Source organism: Physella acuta, unplaced genomic scaffold (genome assembly GCF_028476545.2).
Source record: "Physella acuta isolate Inbredline_101_S28 unplaced genomic scaffold, ASM2847654v3 ptg000187l, whole genome shotgun sequence".
Taxonomy (NCBI): Eukaryota; Metazoa; Mollusca; class Gastropoda; family Physidae; genus Physella; species Physella acuta.
In genome coordinates this window covers 541,801-564,459 of record NW_026731706.1, presented here as the reverse complement: position 1 = coordinate 564,459, position 22,659 = coordinate 541,801, and the positions used below count along the sequence as shown (strand labels likewise).

Here is a 22,659-nt window from a genome sequence, read left to right as displayed (position 1 = left end):
TTTTCACCTAGGTAGGTTTCAAAGTTGTTACATGTAGGGCCTATGTTTTGGAGTTGGATGAGGGCCGTGTTCATACTAAGGTCGGTGAAGTTTTCACCGAGGCATGTTTCAAACTCTGTCCATCCATGTCTTGGAGTTGTTGCGGATAGAATTTATACTAGGGTCGGTGAAGTTTTCCCGATGTAATATTGTTTTTGTCTTTACCAGTTCGTTTTGTGATGTGTGTGTGTGTGTGTGTGTGTGTGTGTGTGTGTGTGTGTGTGTGTGTGTGTGTATGTGAGAGCTTTTTGGTTTGAGTGAAAAAAGTTTGGTTTGCGGTGTATAACTGACACCGATGTTTTGACTGCGTAGGATTTCAAAGTTGGATGGGAAAGTTGTCACACCTTTTAATCAGCTATTACAATTAATCACAAAAGAGCATTTAAATGTATATAAAAGTTTTATTTACTTAAAACAACTCCTGTGTGTGTGTGTGTGTGTGTGTGTGTGTGTGTGTGTGTGTGTGTGTGTGTGTGTGTGTGTGTGTGTGAATGTGCAGCCCGTACAAAAGGACAGTCTGGATAATAGCGTCGATGTTCTTCTTCTACCACATCACCCGTTTCCCAACCCCTCAACGTATTCAAACAGAAAATACACTTGACAAGGTCACCAGGTCCAATGAAGATAAAACCATTTTTAGCCAAACTGATAGGGTCGACCGGGTAGACGTCGGACCAACACCCCGAAAATGTTTGCAACCTTTCCTCCTCATCATGGAACCTGATGTCACTGTCCCTGTCAGAAGCTGGGTTGGGTGGTGGTGGTGTCTCATCAAGGGGTTCAATAAAGGTTCCACCTATAGGTCGCTGTACAAACACTCTCTCATAACCTAGATTCATCTCCCCTTGATTAGTCTCATGAAAGGTACTGATCATCTGTACAGGATACAATCTCACTTCCTCGGGTCCAATATCAAGACCCGTTTCCGTTTGATCCGACATTCCCGTGCTCTCACTGGAATCCCATCCACAGCACTGAAGACAAAAACATTCACCGGACATGGTATAGGGTTCTTATACGGCGGTGTTTATAGTATTCCCTGAATACCACGCCTGGGTGGGCTATCGATCAATGCCGTAAAGAGCGGTTTCCAACTCGGATCCAGTATTTTAAATGGTTGATTTTGATTTCAGTCATACCTCTTATACAGGATACCGAGTTACATAACTTTCAGGGACAAGTAACAAAACAATAACTCACGTCAAAAATTTAAAAAAGACCGTTTATATCATAAGTTTTTATTGAATAAAAACAACCCCATCAGCATACCGTCATGGTTCTGTCTTATTTATATATTTACATTAAAGTCTCGTTAAAGTCATGGTTGGTAAACTAAAGGTTCTTATATGTCTAGGGGAGATGTTGTCACATTGTCTGCGTCTACTCGTCTTTTAATGTAAAAGTAAGAAAGTGAGTTTCTGTGTTGGGTGTAAGTATATATCCCCGTGTTGTATGCTCTGAACCCTGTGTTTGTCCCACCACTTGGTTCCTTTGTTGTGAGGACCTGCATGAAAGATTCTTTGCCTAATGTGTTGTGATTTTTAGATAATCCCTTGGTTGATGTTTTATTATAGTCGCCAAAACAGTGGTACGTCTTACTACATAAAGATACCATCCCATCCCCATCATATTCTAATTTAAACAACCCCGGTATTCTTTTTTCATAAATTTTCCTAGCCCTACACCCCAGACAATGACTATCTACCGTGCCTTTGCCGCTTATAAATTGTGGTCTATGTGAGTCGCATACTTCTGAGGGGAACCATTTGTCGTAAATGTCAAAAAACTCGTGTTCTAGTCCCGGTCTTACGGCTTTTAACAAGTCATCGGTACTTAAGGCTAAGTATAAACTGTCCGTGTCCATCTCACATAGCTGAAAGTCGGTTCTATCTATATATTTGTCTATAAAGTCATAATAAAATTCTAACATTCTAAGTTTCGCGTACTGATAAACGAAAAAGCCTATCTGAAGAGGGAGATCCCAAACTATCTTCTTTTTTAACGTTTCTACTTCGTAAACATCGTCGGTAAGTTTTGTCATTTTTTTAAATCGTGGATTATTAATACAATCCCCTATATCCCTAGCCCTACAGTAGGTCATGTCCGCATGTCGTGTTTTATCCGTCAAAGTTTTACCGTATGCCGCGTTTCCTAACAATTTCATTGTTTCACTAGTTATTGCGTATTTGTCGTCTATGTCCCCCTTTCTTCGCGCGTCTGAAACTGTATCCCCAAATGTCTTAAAACATGCAACCGGATTATATTCAACTACTTGATAAATTTTAGTGACTACCAACCCATGATTTAAATACCACTTTAAAAGGGGGGTTGCTAATAAAATTTTCTCCCCTGTAAAGCTACCGATTAAAGTCCGTCTACCGCTAGTTAATAAGTTGTTATCGATCGCGTATTGTCTCATAAAAGGTCCGATGTCGTCGCGCGTAACGTCCGTATTTTTAAAAATTGGTGTCATCTCACTAAAATGTTCTCTTAAACTATCCGGTACTTTTATGTCGCATTCTATCAGTCCAAAACACGAGTCGTCTAAAACAGAATCGATGATCTGTTTTTCAGTCAGGGGCCATTTCTTACCATATGTCGGTGTCGGTGTCTTTTGCGATTTGTCAATAGAGTTTAAATAGTCTTTAATAGTTGGGTTCATTTTTTTCTGGTTCCCCCACTCACATTCCCACATTTCTACGACTTTAACGTCAACAGTCTCGGTAAGGTACTTCGTAATTTCGTTTGTCTTTTTGTTACGCGCGACGACATCGGACCTTTTATGAGACAATACGCGATCGATAACAACTTATTAACTAGCGGTAGACGGACTTTAATCGGTAGCTTTACAGGGGAGAAAATTTTATTAGCAACCCCCCTTTTAAAGTGGTATTTAAATCATGGGTTGGTAGTCACTAAAATTTATCAAGTAGTTGAATATAATCCGGTTGCATGTTTTAAGACATTTGGGGATACAGTTTCAGACGCGCGAAGAAAGGGGGACATAGACGACAAATACGCAATAACTAGTGAAACAATGAAATTGTTAGGAAACGCGGCATACGGTAAAACTTTGACGGATAAAACACGACATGCGGACATGACCTACTGTAGGGCTAGGGATATAGGGGATTGTATTAATAATCCACGATTTAAAAAAATGACAAAACTTACCGACGATGTTTACGAAGTAGAAACGTTAAAAAAGAAGATAGTTTGGGATCTCCCTCTTCAGATAGGCTTTTTCGTTTATCAGTACGCGAAACTTAGAATGTTAGAATTTTATTATGACTTTATAGACAAATATATAGATAGAACCGACTTTCAGCTATGTGAGATGGACACGGACAGTTTATACTTAGCCTTAAGTACCGATGACTTGTTAAAAGCCGTAAGACCGGGACTAGAACACGAGTTTTTTGACATTTACGACAAATGGTTCCCCTCAGAAGTATGCGACTCACATAGACCACAATTTATAAGCGGCAAAGGCACGGTAGATAGTCATTGTCTGGGGTGTAGGGCTAGGAAAATTTATGAAAAAAGAATACCGGGGTTGTTTAAATTAGAATATGATGGGGATGGGATGGTATCTTTATGTAGTAAGACGTACCACTGTTTTGGCGACTATAATAAAACATCAACCAAGGGATTATCTAAAAATCACAACACATTAGGCAAAGAATCTTTCATGCAGGTCCTCACAACAAAGGAACCAAGTGGTGGGACAAACACAGGGTTCAGAGCATACAACACGGGGATATATACTTACACCCAACACAGAAACTCACTTTCTTACTTTTACATTAAAAGACGAGTAGACGCAGACAATGTGACAACATCTCCCCTAGACATATAAGAACCTTTAGTTTACCAACCATGACTTTAACGAGACTTTAATGTAAATATATAAATAAGACAGAACCATGACGGTATGCTGATGGGGTTGTTTTTATTCAATAAAAACTTATGATATAAACGGTCTTTTTTAAATTTTTGACGTGAGTTATTGTTTTGTTACTTGTCCCTGAAAGTTATGTAACTCGGTATCCTGTATAAGAGGTATGACTGAAATCAAAATCAACCATTTAAAATACTGGATCCGAGTTGGAAACCGCTCTTTACGGCATTGATCGATAGCCCACCCAGGCGTGGTATTCAGGGAATACTATAAACACCGCCGTATAAGAACCCTATACCATGTCCGGTGAATGTTTTTGTCTTCAGTGCTGTGGATGGGATTCCAGTGAGAGCACGGGAATGTCGGATCAAACGGAAACGGGTCTTGATATTGGACCCGAGGAAGTGAGATTGTATCCTGTACAGATGATCAGTACCTTTCATGAGACTAATCAAGGGGAGATGAATCTAGGTTATGAGAGAGTGTTTGTACAGCGACCTATAGGTGGAACCTTTATTGAACCCCTTGATGAGACACCACCACCACCCAACCCAGCTTCTGACAGGGACAGTGACATCAGGTTCCATGATGAGGAGGAAAGGTTGCAAACATTTTCGGGGTGTTGGTCCGACGTCTACCCGGTCGACCCTATCAGTTTGGCTAAAAATGGTTTTATCTTCATTGGACCTGGTGACCTTGTCAAGTGTATTTTCTGTTTGAATACGTTGAGGGGTTGGGAAACGGGTGATGTGGTAGAAGAAGAACATCGACGCTATTATCCAGACTGTCCTTTTGTACGGGCTGCACATTCACACACACACACACACACACACACACACACACACACACACACACACACACACAGGAGTTGTTTTAAGTAAATAAAACTTTTATATACATTTAAATGCTCTTTTGTGATTAATTGTAATAGCTGATTAAAAGGTGTGACAACTTTCCCATCCAACTTTGAAATCCTACGCAGTCAAAACATCGGTGTCAGTTATACACCGCAAACCAAACTTTTTTCACTCAAACCAAAAAGCTCTCACATACACACACACACACACACACACACACACACACACCATCACAAAACGAACTGGTAAAGACAAAAACAATATTACATCGGGAAAACTTCACCGACCCTAGTATAAATTCTATCCGCAACAACTCCAAGACATGGATGGACAGAGTTTGAAACATGCCTCGGTGAAAACTTCACCGACCTTAGTATGAACACGGCCCTCATCCAACTCCAAAACATAGGCCCTACATGTAACAACTTTGAAACCTACCTAGGTGAAAACTTCACCGACCCTAATATGAACTCGGCTGCCAACAATTCCAAGAACATGTATGTACCAACATGCCTCGGTGTTAATAAAACTCCCTCGACTCTAGTGTAAACTCTACCCCTAACAATTCCTAAACATACATGGTCTAGCTTCGAACCCTGCCTCGGTGAAAACTTCACCGACCGTAGTATAGACTCTACACCAACCCCTTCCAAAACATCGTGTACCAACATCACTCGGTGAAAACAAAATCCTTCCCACTCTAGTATGGATTCGGGCCCTAACACTTCCAAAACATGCCTGTATCAACTTTGTAACCTGCCTCGGTGAAAACTTCACCGAGGCTAGTTTGAAACCTACCAACTCCAAAGCATACATGTAACAACTTTGAACCAAGCCATGGTGAAACCAAAACCATACCACCCTAGTATAAACTCCACACCTAGCAACTCCCAAACATGCATGGTCCGAGTTCAAAACCAACCTCGGTGAAAACTTCACCGACCCTCGTATAAACTCTACACCAACCAACAACAAAACATTGCCTCGGTGAAAAACAAAATCCTATGACACTGTCCGTATACCTGTTAGTGGAAAGCGCGGGACCAGCTGTTGCATAATGACCTACGTACTTCGCGGAGCTAACAAAGCGATCGGTAAAATCGATTAACGTGGTAACAGGTGTTCCCACACTTAACGCTGGCTTCGTGGAGAGACACTTAATGTACGTCGTTAATTACCATGACCTATCAAACCGAGCGGGGGAAACTCGGTGATGCATAACAAAATTTAATTAGGTGGGACATCATGCTGTGATGGTCAGTGGGTGCGATCAATATAAAACCCATAAATCTCCGGTCGTTGGTTGACAAGAACAAAGGATCGCGGATCGATATGTAACAGGAGTTACACGGTTGGTTAATGGATGTTATTCACAAAGTACACGCTAGCGCTCCCCTCCACCCTCACCATTACTCCCCCACCACCCCCACCACCCCACTCTTCTCCACCCCCACCCCCATCACCACTCCCCCTCCCCCTCCCTCCCCCTCCGTCTGCCCCAGGCTGAGAGTATTTTACTATATCTCGTTGTCCCAGGCTGGGGAGTATTCACCATTACTCCCCCTCTTCTCCACCACCCCTCCCCCTCTCCCCCTCTCCCCCTCCCCCCTCCCTCCCCCTCCGTCTGCCCCAGGCTGGGAGTATTCACCATTACTCCCCCTCTTCTCCACCACCCCTCCCCCTCTCCCCCACCCCCCTCTCCCCTACCCCCACCATTACTCCCCCTCTTCTCCACCACCCCTCCCCCTCTCCCCCACCACCACCACCACCACCCTGCTCCACCACCCTCCACCAGGTGGTGGAGTATTTTACTATATGTCATTGTACCAGGCTGCGCATCCCCTCCGAGTATTTTGCTATATCTCATTGTCCCGCCGGCTCCTGCGGCTCCACCACCCAAATAATAATCAAAAGTGACCTAATATACTACTTCTGTAGATCACATTATGCCTGTGGTACCAGTAGATCACATGCCTGTGATACAAAAACTCTGCATGAACTGAGACAACCATTGCTTCACTTCGAGCAATAAAACAAGCTCTAATAGTCTTACGTAAGTATTATCGCTGTATTTAGTTTTTTAACAAGGCTAAAACGTGGCCAGGCTTGCAATCATACTATCATATTAATATTTTTTGTTAATATATGATTAGATGAAAAAGTCATATAGAAGTACAAAGAATATGAGAGGACACGTTCATACAAACATTAAAGCCAATCATCCTTGATTAGAGAGGGAAATCATAGCCAGCGGTTCCCAAATATTCTTACTGAGTACATAAACGTATTTTGTTTGGTTTTTTATTTTCATTTGTAATCGTTATTTTGTTTTATTCTAAAACAACAAAAACACGTATTACTGTCTCATTGTTTATTTGGAAGTTCTTCAGTTTTCAAACAGCTATTTGCAAAAAAAAAATCACATTCTAGGTCAAATAAATAGAGACTCCCTGGTCAATCATTTGTCCACTTTTATGACATTTGATCTGGACCTGACATTATCAGCTATTTACATCACCACCTGCTAGATGTACCTGACTGACGTCCGTCATATCGCTGTCTAAATGAGCAGAGATTGTGTCTAGTTCTAAAGCCTGAGTTGAATCGTCATAGAGCTCAGCTTTGATCATGGACTTAGTGCGAAACTTTACGGTGCACAGCAATGATACAATATTTTGTGTTTTCTTCAAATATAATTCAAGTCTCGACTTCTGCAGGCCAAGACAGATGTAAGTAAAAGCAGCCGAGGAGATCGGAGTGTTTGAAATTACTGTAAACATGCGCGCCTGGGGTTTACGGTGATGTACATGTGTCTATTCAAATACTAACCAATACTCTCTGTATGTCATATACGTTAAGCCAAGTTAGAGAGCAACTTATTCCACTGACGAGATCATGTTTTTACTTTCTCGTATACAGAGTACAGAGGAAGTATTGTAATCGTGCACAAAAATCACATGAAATTTTGACAGCTTTCATCGTTTTGCACCTCAGGACTTCATCATATACGGAGTATAGGGTACTTATTTTAATCGGGCAAAAATTCCAAATCCAGATTTATCAAAATTTCGGCGTTTAACTCGTAATCGAGTCGGAAAAACTGGGCTTTGCAATTCTGTTCGTGTGTGTGTGTATGACTGTATGTATGTATGTCTGTGAACACAATAACTTGAGAACCGTTACAGCTAGTTTGGTGAAATTTCATATATAAGTATAAGATCAAATTTATAGTTCTGTATCAACTTTGAGCTATTTCCGGTACCCGGAAGTGGGACTTATTCTACTTTAAATTTTCCAAAATCCTATAACTTGAGAACTGTTTTCACATATAAGTAAAAGATCTAATTCTCTGTCTCCTGACAAATTTTGAGAAATTTCCGTGTACCAGAAGTAGAACTTTTATGCTATTTTCAATTTATCAAAAAACGCAGTTGAATTTTTAAAATACTAATATTCCATAATATTATACACATATTGTTTGCCGTTCACTTGGTGCGCAATTGTTTTTTTTTTCTACGAGCTATTTTATTTTAAAAAGTTTAAGTAGGCCTTTTTAAAATTGATTAAAAAATCAAATCTATATCCCAAGTTGCCAACCCGTAGTGTTATTTAAGAATATATTTTTTTTAACCAGTTGTGTTTTGCTACTACTAAAATTATTACACTGTGAAGTAAATCTGATAAAACTCGTACAATCGGATTTCTCTTTCTACTTTCAGCTATTTACCCAGTTTCAGTTACCTTGACAGCCTGGTTGTTAGATTCGCCATCTCTGCCTGCGCCATTGGAATCCCTGCAAACATGGTAACAGTTCTCACACTGTGGAGTCTGGGGGAGAAGAGCCCAGGAACTTTGTTTGTGATGCTACTGGCAGTCTGTGATGGTCTGGCTTTGGGCGGGCAACTCTTCAAGTCTTTTTATTATTATTTTTATTACATGTACGACTATTGCACAGTCAAACACCTGGCTGTCTACCTATTTCCATTGCTGGCCTACTGGATGATGGTTTTGATTTGTTTTGATCGTTTTTTAGCGGTATGGTTTCCGTTTAAAAAGTCCATTATTTTATCCTATCGACGCGGATATATTCTTGCATTGTCCGTCAGTGCTATTGTTTTGGTTGTGCTGACGACTTCAGTCAATGTAATTTGTTTGACAAAATTTGGAAACTATACAAATTTTCTGGCATTACTTTTCGCATTATTCGTAGTTCCGTTTACTTTTATTTTCACTTTAACACTAGCCACGGTGGTGAAGATCTGCATCTATGAGAAAAGAAACAAGAATCTTTTTATAGACGCCGGATTTCACGGTGCCAACAGAACACGTCTAAGACAATCAGAAAAAATGTTGACTCGGTTGATGTTGTCTATCGTCGTGGTTCTGTTTATTCTTGGCTTGCCGTATATACTGTATACTTTGGTTGTGTTCTGTTCCATACTCAGCATCCTCAACCCATTACTTAAGTGGCTCGATCCTATTGCGTTTATGTGTTTCTCCCTAAATCATGTTGTCAATTTTTTTCTGTACTTTGTTTTTCTGAAACGATTCAGGGATCAGTTTATTAAAATACTCCGTCGCATCAACTGTTTTAGGAAGGGAAGAAAGCTGTTTATTATAGGCACTTTCAGAAAGGGGGATAACTAGCACAATACTTTTTACTGCTTCAGATTGATTCCCTTCCCTAATTTTCCTGCGATAACTTACAAGGTAAACATGAACAATAATAACACGTACAAGAATATTTTAGTTCTCGACTACTGTTAATCTTTCTCTATCCCCCAACAAATTACATTGACATTGATTATCGACCAACCAAGCAAGTTGACAATCTTAAACAGCCAACAAATTTCAATCAAGATATTCCAACTTGATTTTCATCGTAACAATAAACAGTCTAAGACCTAAAGAAATTTTCTCAAAAATTATTGTCTCGATTTTGTTTTTCAAAATAGGCCTTCTAATCGTTTTTTGTTTGTTGTCGATAAATTAGAAATGCTTTTCTTTACCCAACTAAAATAAAAAAAAGAACACATGATTTAAAACGTTTTTGTTTTTATATTTGTATTTTATGTACGTCCACATTGTGAAAGACGGTTGTGCTTTATTTTGCTATCTGCCTACCACTATTCCCTTTAGACTGCTTACATGTGTCTGCTGTTCTTTGTTCAATCGCTCCGTCTCACACTACACTGGTCAAAGTTTTTTTTTTTTTTACAAGTGATGCTAAAAACTAAAGATTTTAAATATTAATCTAATTATACGGTAAGTGGAGGTTTGGCCATAGTGCATTTGACCATAGACGGTTTGCACGCAGATAAGCTTTGACCACAGATAAGTTTTGACCATAGCGGAGCTTTGAACACAGGTAAGTTTTGACCACAGCTAATAATTTTGACCACAGCTAAGTTTTGACCACCGGTAAGTTTTGACCACAGCTAAGTTTTGACCACCGGTAAGTTTTGACTAACTGCATTGTCCGCAGCAGAGCTAAGATCATTTTGAAATAACACTCACTACGACCATGTTTACGTACATTTCTCCCAGACAAGTGATCCTAAGTCTGTGATAATACAGTCTTGTAAGTCACATGTCTGTAATTCAATTTTGTATCGACTTTATGTATAGAATTAATGATCCCCTTCAAGCCAATAAACAAGCTCTAATAGTCACATCAGTCGTACTGCTGTATTGATTTAAATGGGGCTGATATTTATCAATGCAAGCAACTCTACTATCACGTTTAAATGTTTGATGACGGGGAAAAGTTATGCTGAGACACACCCAACAACACCGGACAAATTCATAAAAACGTTAAAAAAAACCCTGGATTATATCAGTGTGACATTGGAATGAGTGTATTGTTGGTCAGTGGTTCTCAAAGCTTTCTCCCCGAATGCATAAAGTATTTTTTGTGTATATTTATATTGAAAATGTATTTTGTGTTTCTGAAAAAAATTAACAAAATAAATTATACTACTTCTGATCTTTACATTCCGTACTTAAAAGTTTATAAATTAAACAAAATGTTTTTTTTTTAATTTTATAATTACTTAAATGTAAAACATTATGCTTATTATATTTTTAAAGAACTAGTTATATAAATATGGCTTCCATAGGCGTTTTCAATACATTATGTAAACTTAAAATAAACCGGGAGTGATCTCCCCTAAACTCTAAACTTTCTCGAATATTCTTATATAAAACAACAGGGGATGGGAACTCGGGCTATAGGCATGATTTTTAATCCATTTTAAATACTTAAAGTTTTAAAAATAGAATAAAATATCGTACACAAAAAAATTGCACACCAAGTGAACGCCAAATAAAAAAGTGCATAATAGTGCGCAATATTATTAGTACTTTAAAAATTTACATTAGTTTTTTGAGAAATCGAAAGTAGCGTAAATTACTACTTCCGGTCAACGGAAATTCCTCAAAATTTAACAGAAGGTAGAAAATTAGATCTTTTACTCACATGTGAAATTTCATTTATCTATCTTAAATAGTACTCAAGTTATAGGCTTTTGAAAAATTCAAAGTAGAAAAAGTACCACTTCCGGTTATCCGAAATCGCTCAAAAGTTGATACGGATCTACGATTTTGATAAAATACTTATATATGAAATTTCATCAACCTAGCTGTAACGGTACTCAAGTAATCGTGTTTACAGACAGACAGACACACACACAGACATACGGACAGAATTGCAAAGTCAAGTTTTTCAGAATGGATTACGCATAAAACCTCTTAATTTTGATAAATCTGGATTGATAATTTTTGCCCGATTAAAATAAGTCCTCTATACTTCGGATGTGATGAAGGACTGAGGTGTAATACGGTGAAAATTGTTAAAATTTCAAGAGATTTTTTTGCACGATTACAATACTTTCTCTATACTTCGTATATACGAGAAAGTAAAAATAAAAGGAATAAGATAATATTACTTGATATTGAAAGTCAAAATGTTGTAATGTAACAAGTTAAATCAGCTGTTTTATATAAGCGAACACATTGTAGTTTCTAATCTTTTCATATATCATATTTTTGCAAAATACAATGGAAAACATGTTAACTATAGAAGTATTTTAGTTCAACAAAGTTTAGAACCATTGTTTGTGTGTATGACGGTTGTGACGACATTTGATGAACTGGACCTGACATTATCGTCTATTTGGTGTTGGCATCACCACCAACTAGAGGTACCAGACCGACGCCCGTCATATCGCTGTCTAGATGAGCAAAGATTGTGTCTAGTTCTAAGGCCAGATTTAAATTATCACATAGCTGAAACTTTGATCATGGACTATGAGAAGAACTTTACGCTGAAGTACAATGATACTATGTATTGTGTTTACTACACGTATAATTCAAGTAAAGACTACTGCAAGTGAGTAATAGTAACATATGCTATCAGATAGTGTTTGACTTGACAACTGACGTTGAAGTTCATGGTTTACAATGGTGTACATGTGTCTATGTCTAACAAAACCTCTCTATATGTCGTATACGTTCTCTGCTCTAAACCAATTTTCAACTACTTTGTGTGGACAGCACAGGCCACTAACTCACAAGATACAAGTTTTACATATTTTACCAACCGTGTTTTATTACCACTAATATCAAACTGTGTAGTTAATTTAATGTGATATAATTCTTTTTATAAGCTTTTACTTAATGCACAATGTGAGTTTTGTTTTGTTTGTGGGATGTGGTCATCATGTAACTTAATTTTGACCCACTTCTAATGCAGAAACTTACCAGATAAATTCGTCTCCGGTGACAACGCAATACTATCTTCTATTTAAATCTAATTAGACATTAGGTTACTAATTTAAAATTCAACTCGATCAGCTAACCGACATCAGTGAATTGTTTGTCACCGACGGTTGATTTTTCGCTCGAATTAACAAGGAGAAGATAATTGTCTTTTAAGGACTGCAAGCTAGTGATTGGGTTTTACAGCAAATATGTTTTGTCGTCGCCTATGTGTTGTCAACTTCATTTAAAACGAATTACCGAATGGTTAAAAAATAAAAACTAATTTAAAAACCTCTCAAAAATAAGCTTTAAAATGCACTGAAAAAAATCAGTTGCGATCTCATGAGAAAACACAGCTTTTTATTAAAAAATGCAAATAAGCTTTATTTTCAGTGCATTTAATTAAAATAAAGTTATTAAAAAGGTTTGTAATATGTTTTATTTGTTTTTCTACTTTCAGCTATTTTCCCAGTTACAGTTACCTTGACAGCATGGTTATCAGATTCGCCATCTCTGCCTGCGCCATTGGAATCCCTGCAAACATCGTAACAGTTCTCACACTGTGGAGTCTGGGGGACAAGAGCCCAGGAACTTTGTTTGTGATGCTACTGGCAGTCTGTGATGGTCTGGCTTTGGGCGGGCAACTCTTCAAGTCTTTTTATTATTATTTAGATTACATGTACGAATATTGCACACTGAAACACCTGGCTGTCTATCTATTTCCATTGCTGGCCTACTGGATGATGGTTTTGATTTGTTTTGATCGTTTTTTAGCGGTATGGTTTCCGTTTAGAAAGTCCATTATTTTATCCTATCGACGCGGATATATTCTTGCAGGGTCAGTCAGTGCTATTGTTTTGGTTGTCATGACGACTTCTGTCAATGTAATTTGTTTGACAAAATTTGGAAACTATACAAATTTTCTGGCATTATTACTTGCATTGTTCGCAGTTCCGTTTACTTTTATTTTCTCTTTAACACTAGCCACGGTGGTGAAGATCTGCATTTATGAGAAAAGAAACAAGAATCTATTTATAGACGCCGGATGTCACGGTGCCAACAGAACACGTCTAAGACAATCAGAAAAAATGTTGACGCGGTTGATGTTGACTATCGTCGTGGTTCTGTTTATTCTTGGCTTGCCGTATATGCTGTATGCTTTGGCTGTGTTCGGTCCCAAACGCAGTATTTTCAACCCCCTGCATGCGTGGCTTGATATTATCGCGTTTATGTGTTTCTCCCTAAATCATGTCGTCAATTTTTTCCTGTACTTTGTTTTTCTGAAACGATTCAGGGATCAGTTTATTAAAATACTCCGTCGCATCAACTGTTTTAGGAAGAGAAGAAAGCTCTTTACTATAGCCACTTTCCGAAGGGGGGATAACTAGCACAATACTTTTTACTGCTTCAGATTCTTTCCCTTCCTTAATTTTCCTGCGATAACTTACAAGGTAAACATGAGCAATAACAACACGTACAGGAATATTATAGTTCTCGACTACAGTTAATCTTTCTCTATCCCCCAAAAAATTACATTGACATTCATTAACGAACAACAAAACACGTTGACAATCTTTAACAGCCAACAAATTTCAATCATTTCCAACTTGATTTTTATTTTCACAATAAGCAGTTTCAGAACTAAACGTTTTTCTAAAAAAAAATTGTTTCGATTTTTTTTTGAAATATATCTCTCAATCGTTTTTCTCTGTTGTCGATACATAAGAAATGCCATTCCTTACTAACTAAAATAAAATTTAAAAAAACAGCTCATGATTAAAAACCTTTTTGTTTTTATATTGTTATATTTTATGTAAGTCCCCATTGTGAAAGACGGTTGTGCTTTATTTTGCTATCTGCCTACGACTATTCCCTTTAGACTGCTTACATGTGTCTGCTGTTCTTTATTCAATCGCTCCGTCTCACACTATACCGGTCAAAGTTCTTTTTTTTTACAAGTGATGCTAAAAACTAAAGATTTGAAATATGAATCTAATTATACGGTAAGTGGTGGTTTGACCATTGTGCATTTGACCATAGACGGTTTGCACGTAGCTAAGCTTTGACCACGGAGGGGCATTGACCACAGCTAAGGTTTAACCCCAGGGGGCTTTGATCGCAGCTAATCTTGTCCAAACTGAGGTTTGACCATAGCTGAAGTTTGACGAAATGTGATTTGTCTACTGAAGCTTTGTTCGCAGCGGAGCTTAGATCATTGTGTAAATGACAGCTAATGAGGAATTTGAATAAAAAGCTCCTGATGCTCGTACTACAGGCTGCAAAAAAAAAAAAAAAAAAAAAAAAAAAAAAAAAAAAAAAAAAAACAAAGCAAAGCAAAAAAATAAAACATAAAAAGTATGAGCTTGGATTGAAAATGGAATATAAAATTACGAATTAAATACGTATCGCTGTTCATTGTCTCACGACCTTATTGAATAAACCAGTTGAAAAACGTAAAGCATGCCAAAACTGTAAATTGAATGAAAAAATATTTTCATTTAAACGAAATATTCTAAGCAAATAAATTTGAGAAAGCAAGATAAGTTTAATATATAATGAATATGTATAAAATGTATATTAATTATATGATATCCTAAATTACTTTAGTTTTAAATGATTTGTATATGATTTGTTGATTTAAAAAAAAAAGCAGTTAAAAATAATTTAGATTAAAATAACATATGATGAAAAAAGGGAGATAACAAAGCTGATTTGCATTGGGGGTAGATAACAAGCACTATTTGCAACAGTTTCTCTTCTCTAAATGTCGTAAGATGATTCACCACGTAAACACGAACACAGAAAAAAAAACGAAAATAAGTGTAAAGCTTAACATGGATATGTAATGTTTATCTAACTGTCTGTCTGTCTGTGTGTCTGTCCGTCCGTCCGTCCATACGTCCGTCTTTGTGTCTGTCTATTTCTCTCCCTCTCTCTCTTATCATTTTATTTAGCTAACGGTTGTATTCAGATATAGCCTTCTTATTGTTTGAAATTGTTTGCTATAAAGAAAAGGACCTGATTTTCTGTATCATATAAATAAAACAAAATAAATCATAGTGTCATCACGTGTCTGTGTGTGACTGCACTACTTCAGATGTGTCTGTGTGTAAGTGCACCGTCTAATATGTGTCTGGCGTAGCGTGGGGGGAGGGGGGTGCGGACCGCACCGGGTGACACCATTTAGGGGGGGGGTGACATATAGAGAGAAAAATGATAATTCCACTTAATTAAGCGATTAATTCGAGTGTTAAATAGTCTTTTAAGAGGGGCTTATCAAAAATTTGAGGGGGGTGGGGGGTGCAAATAGAAAGTTTGAGGGGGGGTGCAAGTTGAAAATTGAAAGTTTGTGGGTCGCGCTACGCCTCTGGGGGGTGACACCATTAAGTGCCGCACAGGGTTACACCCGACCTCGCTACGCCACTGATGTCTGAGTGTTACTGCACTGTTTAATAAACAATGTTTTTCATGGACCCTTTTAATTGGCCTGAGATTCTTTGTCCATTCTCGCATGCTCATTGACAGTGGATAAACACTACTGGTACAGTTTACATCATTATATATATATATATATATATATATATATATAATACTTGTTATTAAATACACTTGCACACATATGTGTAATAATAAAGTACACATTAAAAAAACGATAAATAAAATAGAAATGCGTTCACCATAATACTCTGGTGATCAACATAGGCTTTGCTGTATGTAACACGCTTTTTAAAAAAGGGCCCTTTTGAGAAAGTTTAATGAAAACAGATTACAAATTATGTAAAAAAAAGTGTATTTCTTTGTCTCAGCCCTTATAATAAAAGGACAAGATACAGAGGAGAAAATGTATTCAGTGCCTAATGTTAATCGAATGCATCACGATAATCTATAATGTCACGGGTAATTATAAGAAATAGATTTTTAATCAAAAACTTTTAGGAATAGAACGTATTTCTTCTTATTTGATTGTAGAGGAATTACGTCTCTTTAACACTGAAAGATTCCGTTGATATATTATGTATGGACACCGGGGGCTACTACATCCGTTGACTAAATCGAAACAGGCGCGTCAGCTTTAGCATGCATGAAGAACATCCACATCACCAACTACATTCGGCAGATTATCCACACTGCAATAGACATTATCTTTACTTCCTGAAAGTTCTCTATTAATTTTTAAAAATCTGTCCATGTTTCAATAGGCCTATTTGTTCAACAAATTATATTGGGAAATAAAGAAAGACAACTCGGACGTAACTATTTTAATTATGTTGTTTTCCTTACACCACTCCAGTTAAAACGAAATGCAAGCTCAGGTTTAATTGGTTAATTCTTTAATGTTTCAGTAGATCTATATTAAATTTTGAAAATACCATTCACAAGAGCCGTGCTATTGAACTGAGGAGAGTCTACCGCCAACCCCCCTTAGGAATGATAAGGAATTTATATAGAAAAAATATATAATTTTAACAGTGTGGTGTGTGGTGTTTAAACGGTTATTCCATGATTTAAACACATTTAAACACACTGCTAATCACCTGCCACACACTCCGACTGTATAGCCATGGTCTCTCTCGTCGTGAGATCACATCTCTGTAGTACAGCAATTGTGTACCTACAGCTAATTACAACAATTGTGTACATACAGCTAATTACAACAATTGTGTAGATATAGCTGAGTACAACAATTGTGTAGATACAGCTGAGTACAACAATTGTGTAGATATAGCTGAGTACAACAATTGTGTAGATATAGCTGAGTACAACAATTGTGTTGATACAGCTGAGTACAACAATTGTGTAGATATAGTTGAGTACAACAATTGTGTGGATATAGTTGAGTACAACAATTGTGTAAATATAGTACAACAATTGTGTAGATATAGTTAAGTACAACAATTTTGTAGATTAGTTGAGTACAACAATTGTGTACATGCAGCTGAGTGCATAAATTCTGTAGATATAGATGAGTACAACAATTTTGTAAATACAGGACAACAATTGTTTAGATATAATTGTGTACAACAATTGTGTAGATATATTTGAGTACAACAATTGTTTAGATATAGTTGAGTACAACAATTGTGTAGATACTGCTGAATCTTATGAACTAAATCAAACAAATGTAACCATTGTATAACTATCAAGCCTATGTTTAAGCCATATTGCTATAGGCCCCTACATTGATTTCAATGAGGCAAAAATTCATCAGTGCAAGCAATTACACTGTCATAATTAATATTTGATGACAGGGAAAAGTCATGCAAAGACACGCCCAATATCAGAGGATAAAATCAGGCAAACAAAACCAAAAATCGTTGACTGCAGTGTGAGAAATAAAAACATGGATGGCTAGTGATTCCCAAACTGTCTTATCAAGTACTTTAAACAATTTTTGCTCGTTATTTCTACAAGCCTGTATAATACTTGATTTCTAGTGCTTTTTATCTTCACTTTTCTCTTTAGTTATTTAAATAGTGGTGTATTATTATTTGCTTTTAAAAAAGTCCATTATTTTCATATTTTAGTGCAAGTTATATAAAAACTTATTATTAAAAATTAAAACGTTGACACAAATTTATTTAACTGAATTCCTTTGTCGTGCTTTTTTTGTCGTCAATTTTTACTCGTGAAATTTTACTCGGATTGTTAGCACGATTTCCCTTAACCGGAAACGGTACTTACTCTATTTCCGAGGGAACATGATAATTTGAGTACTGTTTCGATTAGGATATAACTTAAAATCTTATATCTTGATAACTTTTAATTTTTTTTATTGACTTTCAATATACTTATGTGATACTTTACACTATTTATGCTTTCACAAATACCGATAACTTGAGTACCGTTTCAGTAAGGTAGACAAATTTTCAAATAAAGTATTATCTTCAGTACGTAGATTTCTCTCAATATTAAGCGATTTCCAAAAGTCGGAAGGGAACTTCATTCCCGATTTTTCAAAAACCTACAAAATTTAATCATTTTATAGTATGTTCTCATGTAGCACATTCTGACAACTCTGTATGTTTTCTCGAAAAACAAGCAGTTTTTTTTTTCAAAAACTTCGTACAACGCCTAGAACGAGATTCCACTGGAAGTACCACTGCTTAATGTTACATATATGGGAAAATTTAAGAATTCTCACACCTGTTTTATTAATAATGCAACAACTTATAGCTGATTATTTTTTTTCCGTTTAAAATGTTTTCGCAAAATAAAAAAAATAAAAGTCCAACCGTAAAGTACATTTGCTCAATATAGCTCAAATATGTTAACTAAAGAAGTATTTTAGTTCAACCAAGTTTAGAACCATTGTTTATGTGTATGATGGTTATGACGACATTTGATGAACTGGACCTGACATTATCATCTATTTGGTGTTGGCATCACCACCTGCTAGAGGTACCAGACTGACGTCCGTCATATCGCTGTCTAGATGAGCAGAGGAAGTTTGTATTCCTACAGTGTCAACACACTTGCCATTGTGGTGTCGATTGGATCATGGATTACCAAAACAATGTTACAAGGTTGTTCATTGGAAGGATGCATTGTGATTTCAACCAAAATAGTTCAAGTCTCAACTACTATGTATCAGACAATACGATAGTAAAAGCAGCCAAAGATATCAGATAGCTTTAGACTAGGGGTGGGCAAAGTGAGGCCCGCGGGCCTTTTGCGGCCCGCCAGACTTTCAGAAAATCCCGCCTTGATCTGAAATTTGCTTCATGTCCGCGACCGAAATTTCGTCTGGTATTTTTTTTTCCATGTCAATGCGCATGCGCAGGCAGTGAAAATACGTACTTTTCCAGTTTGTCAGTTTTATTTCAGTTTTTCCTAAGCAACAGTATAATTTTTAAATTTCCAAATTAAATGAAGCCATGAACCCTTCGAAAAAGCGTAAAATGGTGATAGATCCCGTGTGTTTAATGAAGAATGGACACACAAATATGTTTTTGGTAATCCAGGCAAGAAAGCAGTGTGTTGGTTGTGTCATAAAACCGATTGCCGTATTTAAGGAGTACAATCTGAAACGACACCACGAAACAAAACATAATCATTTAAACGGTGCGTCCCTCCGCTAAATTCCGCTCCCACAAAGAGTCCCTCGAGCCAAAACTATTGCCCACTCCTGCTTTAGACTTTACTATGGACGTCCACTGTGGTGGTGTCTTTGTCCAATCCCAGTCAATACTTTTTATTTTTGTAACAATTTCTCTTGTAAACTGTGATTAGCTAGACTAGTGTGGATATCAGATAGTTTTAGACCATAGACGTGCACTATCATGGTGAATGTGCATTTGTCTATGTTAATTCCCAACAAATACTTTCTTTTTTGGTAAAAATCTCTCTTATAAACTGTGACTATCTAGACTAGTTTAGAAGCATTTGTCCTATAACCACAGTAAACTTTTTAAAGGTTTGCCAGTTATGATTAATGTTGATAGGCCTACATGTAACATAATCGGCCTGTGAGGTAGTACATTAATAAATTTCTAGCACGCTGTTATTAACTAATTTATTTATTTTTTAAATCTAATTTCAGCGAGGAAGAAAACTGTGTAAACAAGTTGGTCATGTCTTCGTGTGCTACTGACCTCACACCAAACATGGTAACAGTTCTCACACTGTGGAGTCTGGGGGACAAGAGCCCAGGAACTTTATTTGTGATGCTACTGGCAGTCTGTGATGGTCTGGCTTTGGGCGGGCAACTCTTCAAGTCTTTTTATTATTATTTTTATTACATGTACGAATATTACACACTGAAACACCTCGTTGTCTACCTATTTCCATTGCTGGCCTACTGGCTGATTGTTTGATTTGTTTTGACACTTTTTAGCGGTATGGTTTCCGTTTAAAAAGTCCATTATTATATCCTATTGACTAGACTACATGCTTTAATGGTCGGTCAATGTTATTGTTTTGGTTGTCATGACGATTATGTTTACTTCCTTCTGTTCGCCGAGATCCATGGGATACATCAACTTTCTAGCACCACTTTTCGTACTGTTCATAGTTCCGTGTACTTGTATCATCATTTTAACACAAGCCATGGTGGTGAAGATCTGCTTATATGCGAAAAGAAACAAGAATCTATTTATAGATGCCGGATGTAACGCGACCAACAGAACGCGTCTAAGCCAATCAGAAAAAATCTTGACAAAATTGATGTCTATCGTCTTGGTTCTGTTTTTTCTTAACCTCCCCTACCTATTGATATGTTATGTGGAATATTTCTCCATCGACACCTGCTCCTGGCCCGACGCCCCTGATTATGCAATCGCGTTCTTGTTTTTCTCGCTCAATCACGTCGTCATATTTTTTTCTGCGCTTTATTTTTCTAATGCGGCCCAGAAAACAATTTTTTAAATACTCCTTAAACTTCCAGTCAGTGTTTCTTCCAGACTTTTTTCTCCAGGGGGGGGGGGGGGGGGCACTTGAAATTTTCGGGCGGGGGGTGGGGGGGCGGACACTGTTAACTGTGTATATTTTCTATATAAATTCCATTTCGTTAGGGGGGGGGGGGCGGTAGACTTTCTTCGGGGGAGGTGATGCCTGGAAGAAACTCTGCATCCAGTCAATGTTTGAGAAATAAGTGAAATGAAATATCCAGTGGTCTGCATAGGTAGACAGCGTACGGTGATATACTGATGTCTAGAGGCCGTCATCATTCATGTTGTTTGATTGTTTGGCTACTGGTTAAACTGATATACACACTTACAAGCTAAGAAATCAATTTTGAACATTTTTCTTCTGTCACTCAATCTCAGAAGCTATCGCATATTCTTCTATCGTTATTTCAATAAATTTTTATAATCGTGAAACGTGTTGGAAAATAAATAAAAACAGCAACAACTTCTTTATTCTTATTTATTATTTTTCGGTAAGCTTGAATTGTTTTAGTGTCTGATTGATGTATCCATCAATGGATGATTGATGTATCCATCAGTGGATGATTGATGTATCCATCAGTTAATGATTGATGTATCCATCAGTTAATGATTGATGTATCCATCAGTTAATGATTGATGTATCCATCAGTTAATGATTGATGTATCCATCAGTTAATGATTGATGTATACATCAGTGTCTGATTGATATATCCATCAGTGGATGATTGATGTATCCATCAGTTAATGATTGATGTATCCATCAGTGGATGATTGATATATCCATCAGTGGATGATTGATGTGTCCATCAGTTAATGATTGATATATCCATCAGTGGATGATTGATGTATCCATCATTTAATGATTGATGTATACAACTGTGGAGGATTTATGTATCCATCAGTGTCTGATTGATGTATCCATCAGTTATTATTGATGTATCCATCAGTGTCTGATTGATGTATCCATCAGTTATTATTGATGTATCCATCAGTGGATGATTGATGTATCCAACATTTAATGATTGATGTATCCATCAGTTAATGATTGATGTATCCATCAGTGTCTGATTGATGTATCCATCAGTTATTATTGATGTATCCATCAGTGGATGATTGATGTATCCATCATTTAATGATTGATGTATCCATCAGTGTCTGATTGATGTATCCATCAGTGGATGATTGATGTATCCATCAGTTAATGATTGATGTATCCATCAGTTAATGATTGATGTATCCATCAGTTAATGATTGATGTATCCATCAGTTAATGATTGATGTATCCATCAGTGGATGATTGATGTATCCAACATTTAATGATTGATGTATCCATCAGTGGATGATTGATGTATCCAACAGTGGATGATTGATGTATCCATCAGTGTCTGATTGATGTATCCATCAGTGGATGATCGATGTATCCATCAGTGGATGATCGATGTATCCATCAGTGGATGATTAATGTATCCATCAGTTATTATTGATGTATCCATCCGTTTATGACTGTTTGTATGTACCGTATTAAAATGTATGCAACATATGTCCACAAGTATACGTATGTTTGCTATATGTCCACTTAGATAACGAAATAGTAGGGGGGGGGCGACACCAAACATGAAATACAAAATGGTTGGAGGGGAGCAGGTTGACGCCCTCTGTTACCGCACCGGGTTACACCCGACCTGGTGACGCCCTTGTATCCAACTGATCGAAT

At 37.2% G+C, this 22,659-nt stretch overlaps 1 protein-coding gene across 1 annotated transcript; it reads right to left on the bottom strand.

Moving 5' to 3' along the window:
• Positions 1-386: 386 nt before the first annotated feature.
• LOC131936804 (baculoviral IAP repeat-containing protein 3-like) lies at positions 387-980 on the bottom strand. The gene is made up of 2 exons (XM_059293883.1): positions 635-980; positions 387-394 (listed from the first exon to the last, which is right to left on the bottom strand). The coding sequence occupies exons 1-2, from the start codon at positions 978-980 to the stop codon at positions 387-389; spliced, it is 354 nt and encodes a 117-aa protein (XP_059149866.1).
• Between the last annotated feature and the right edge of the window lie 21,679 nt (positions 981-22,659).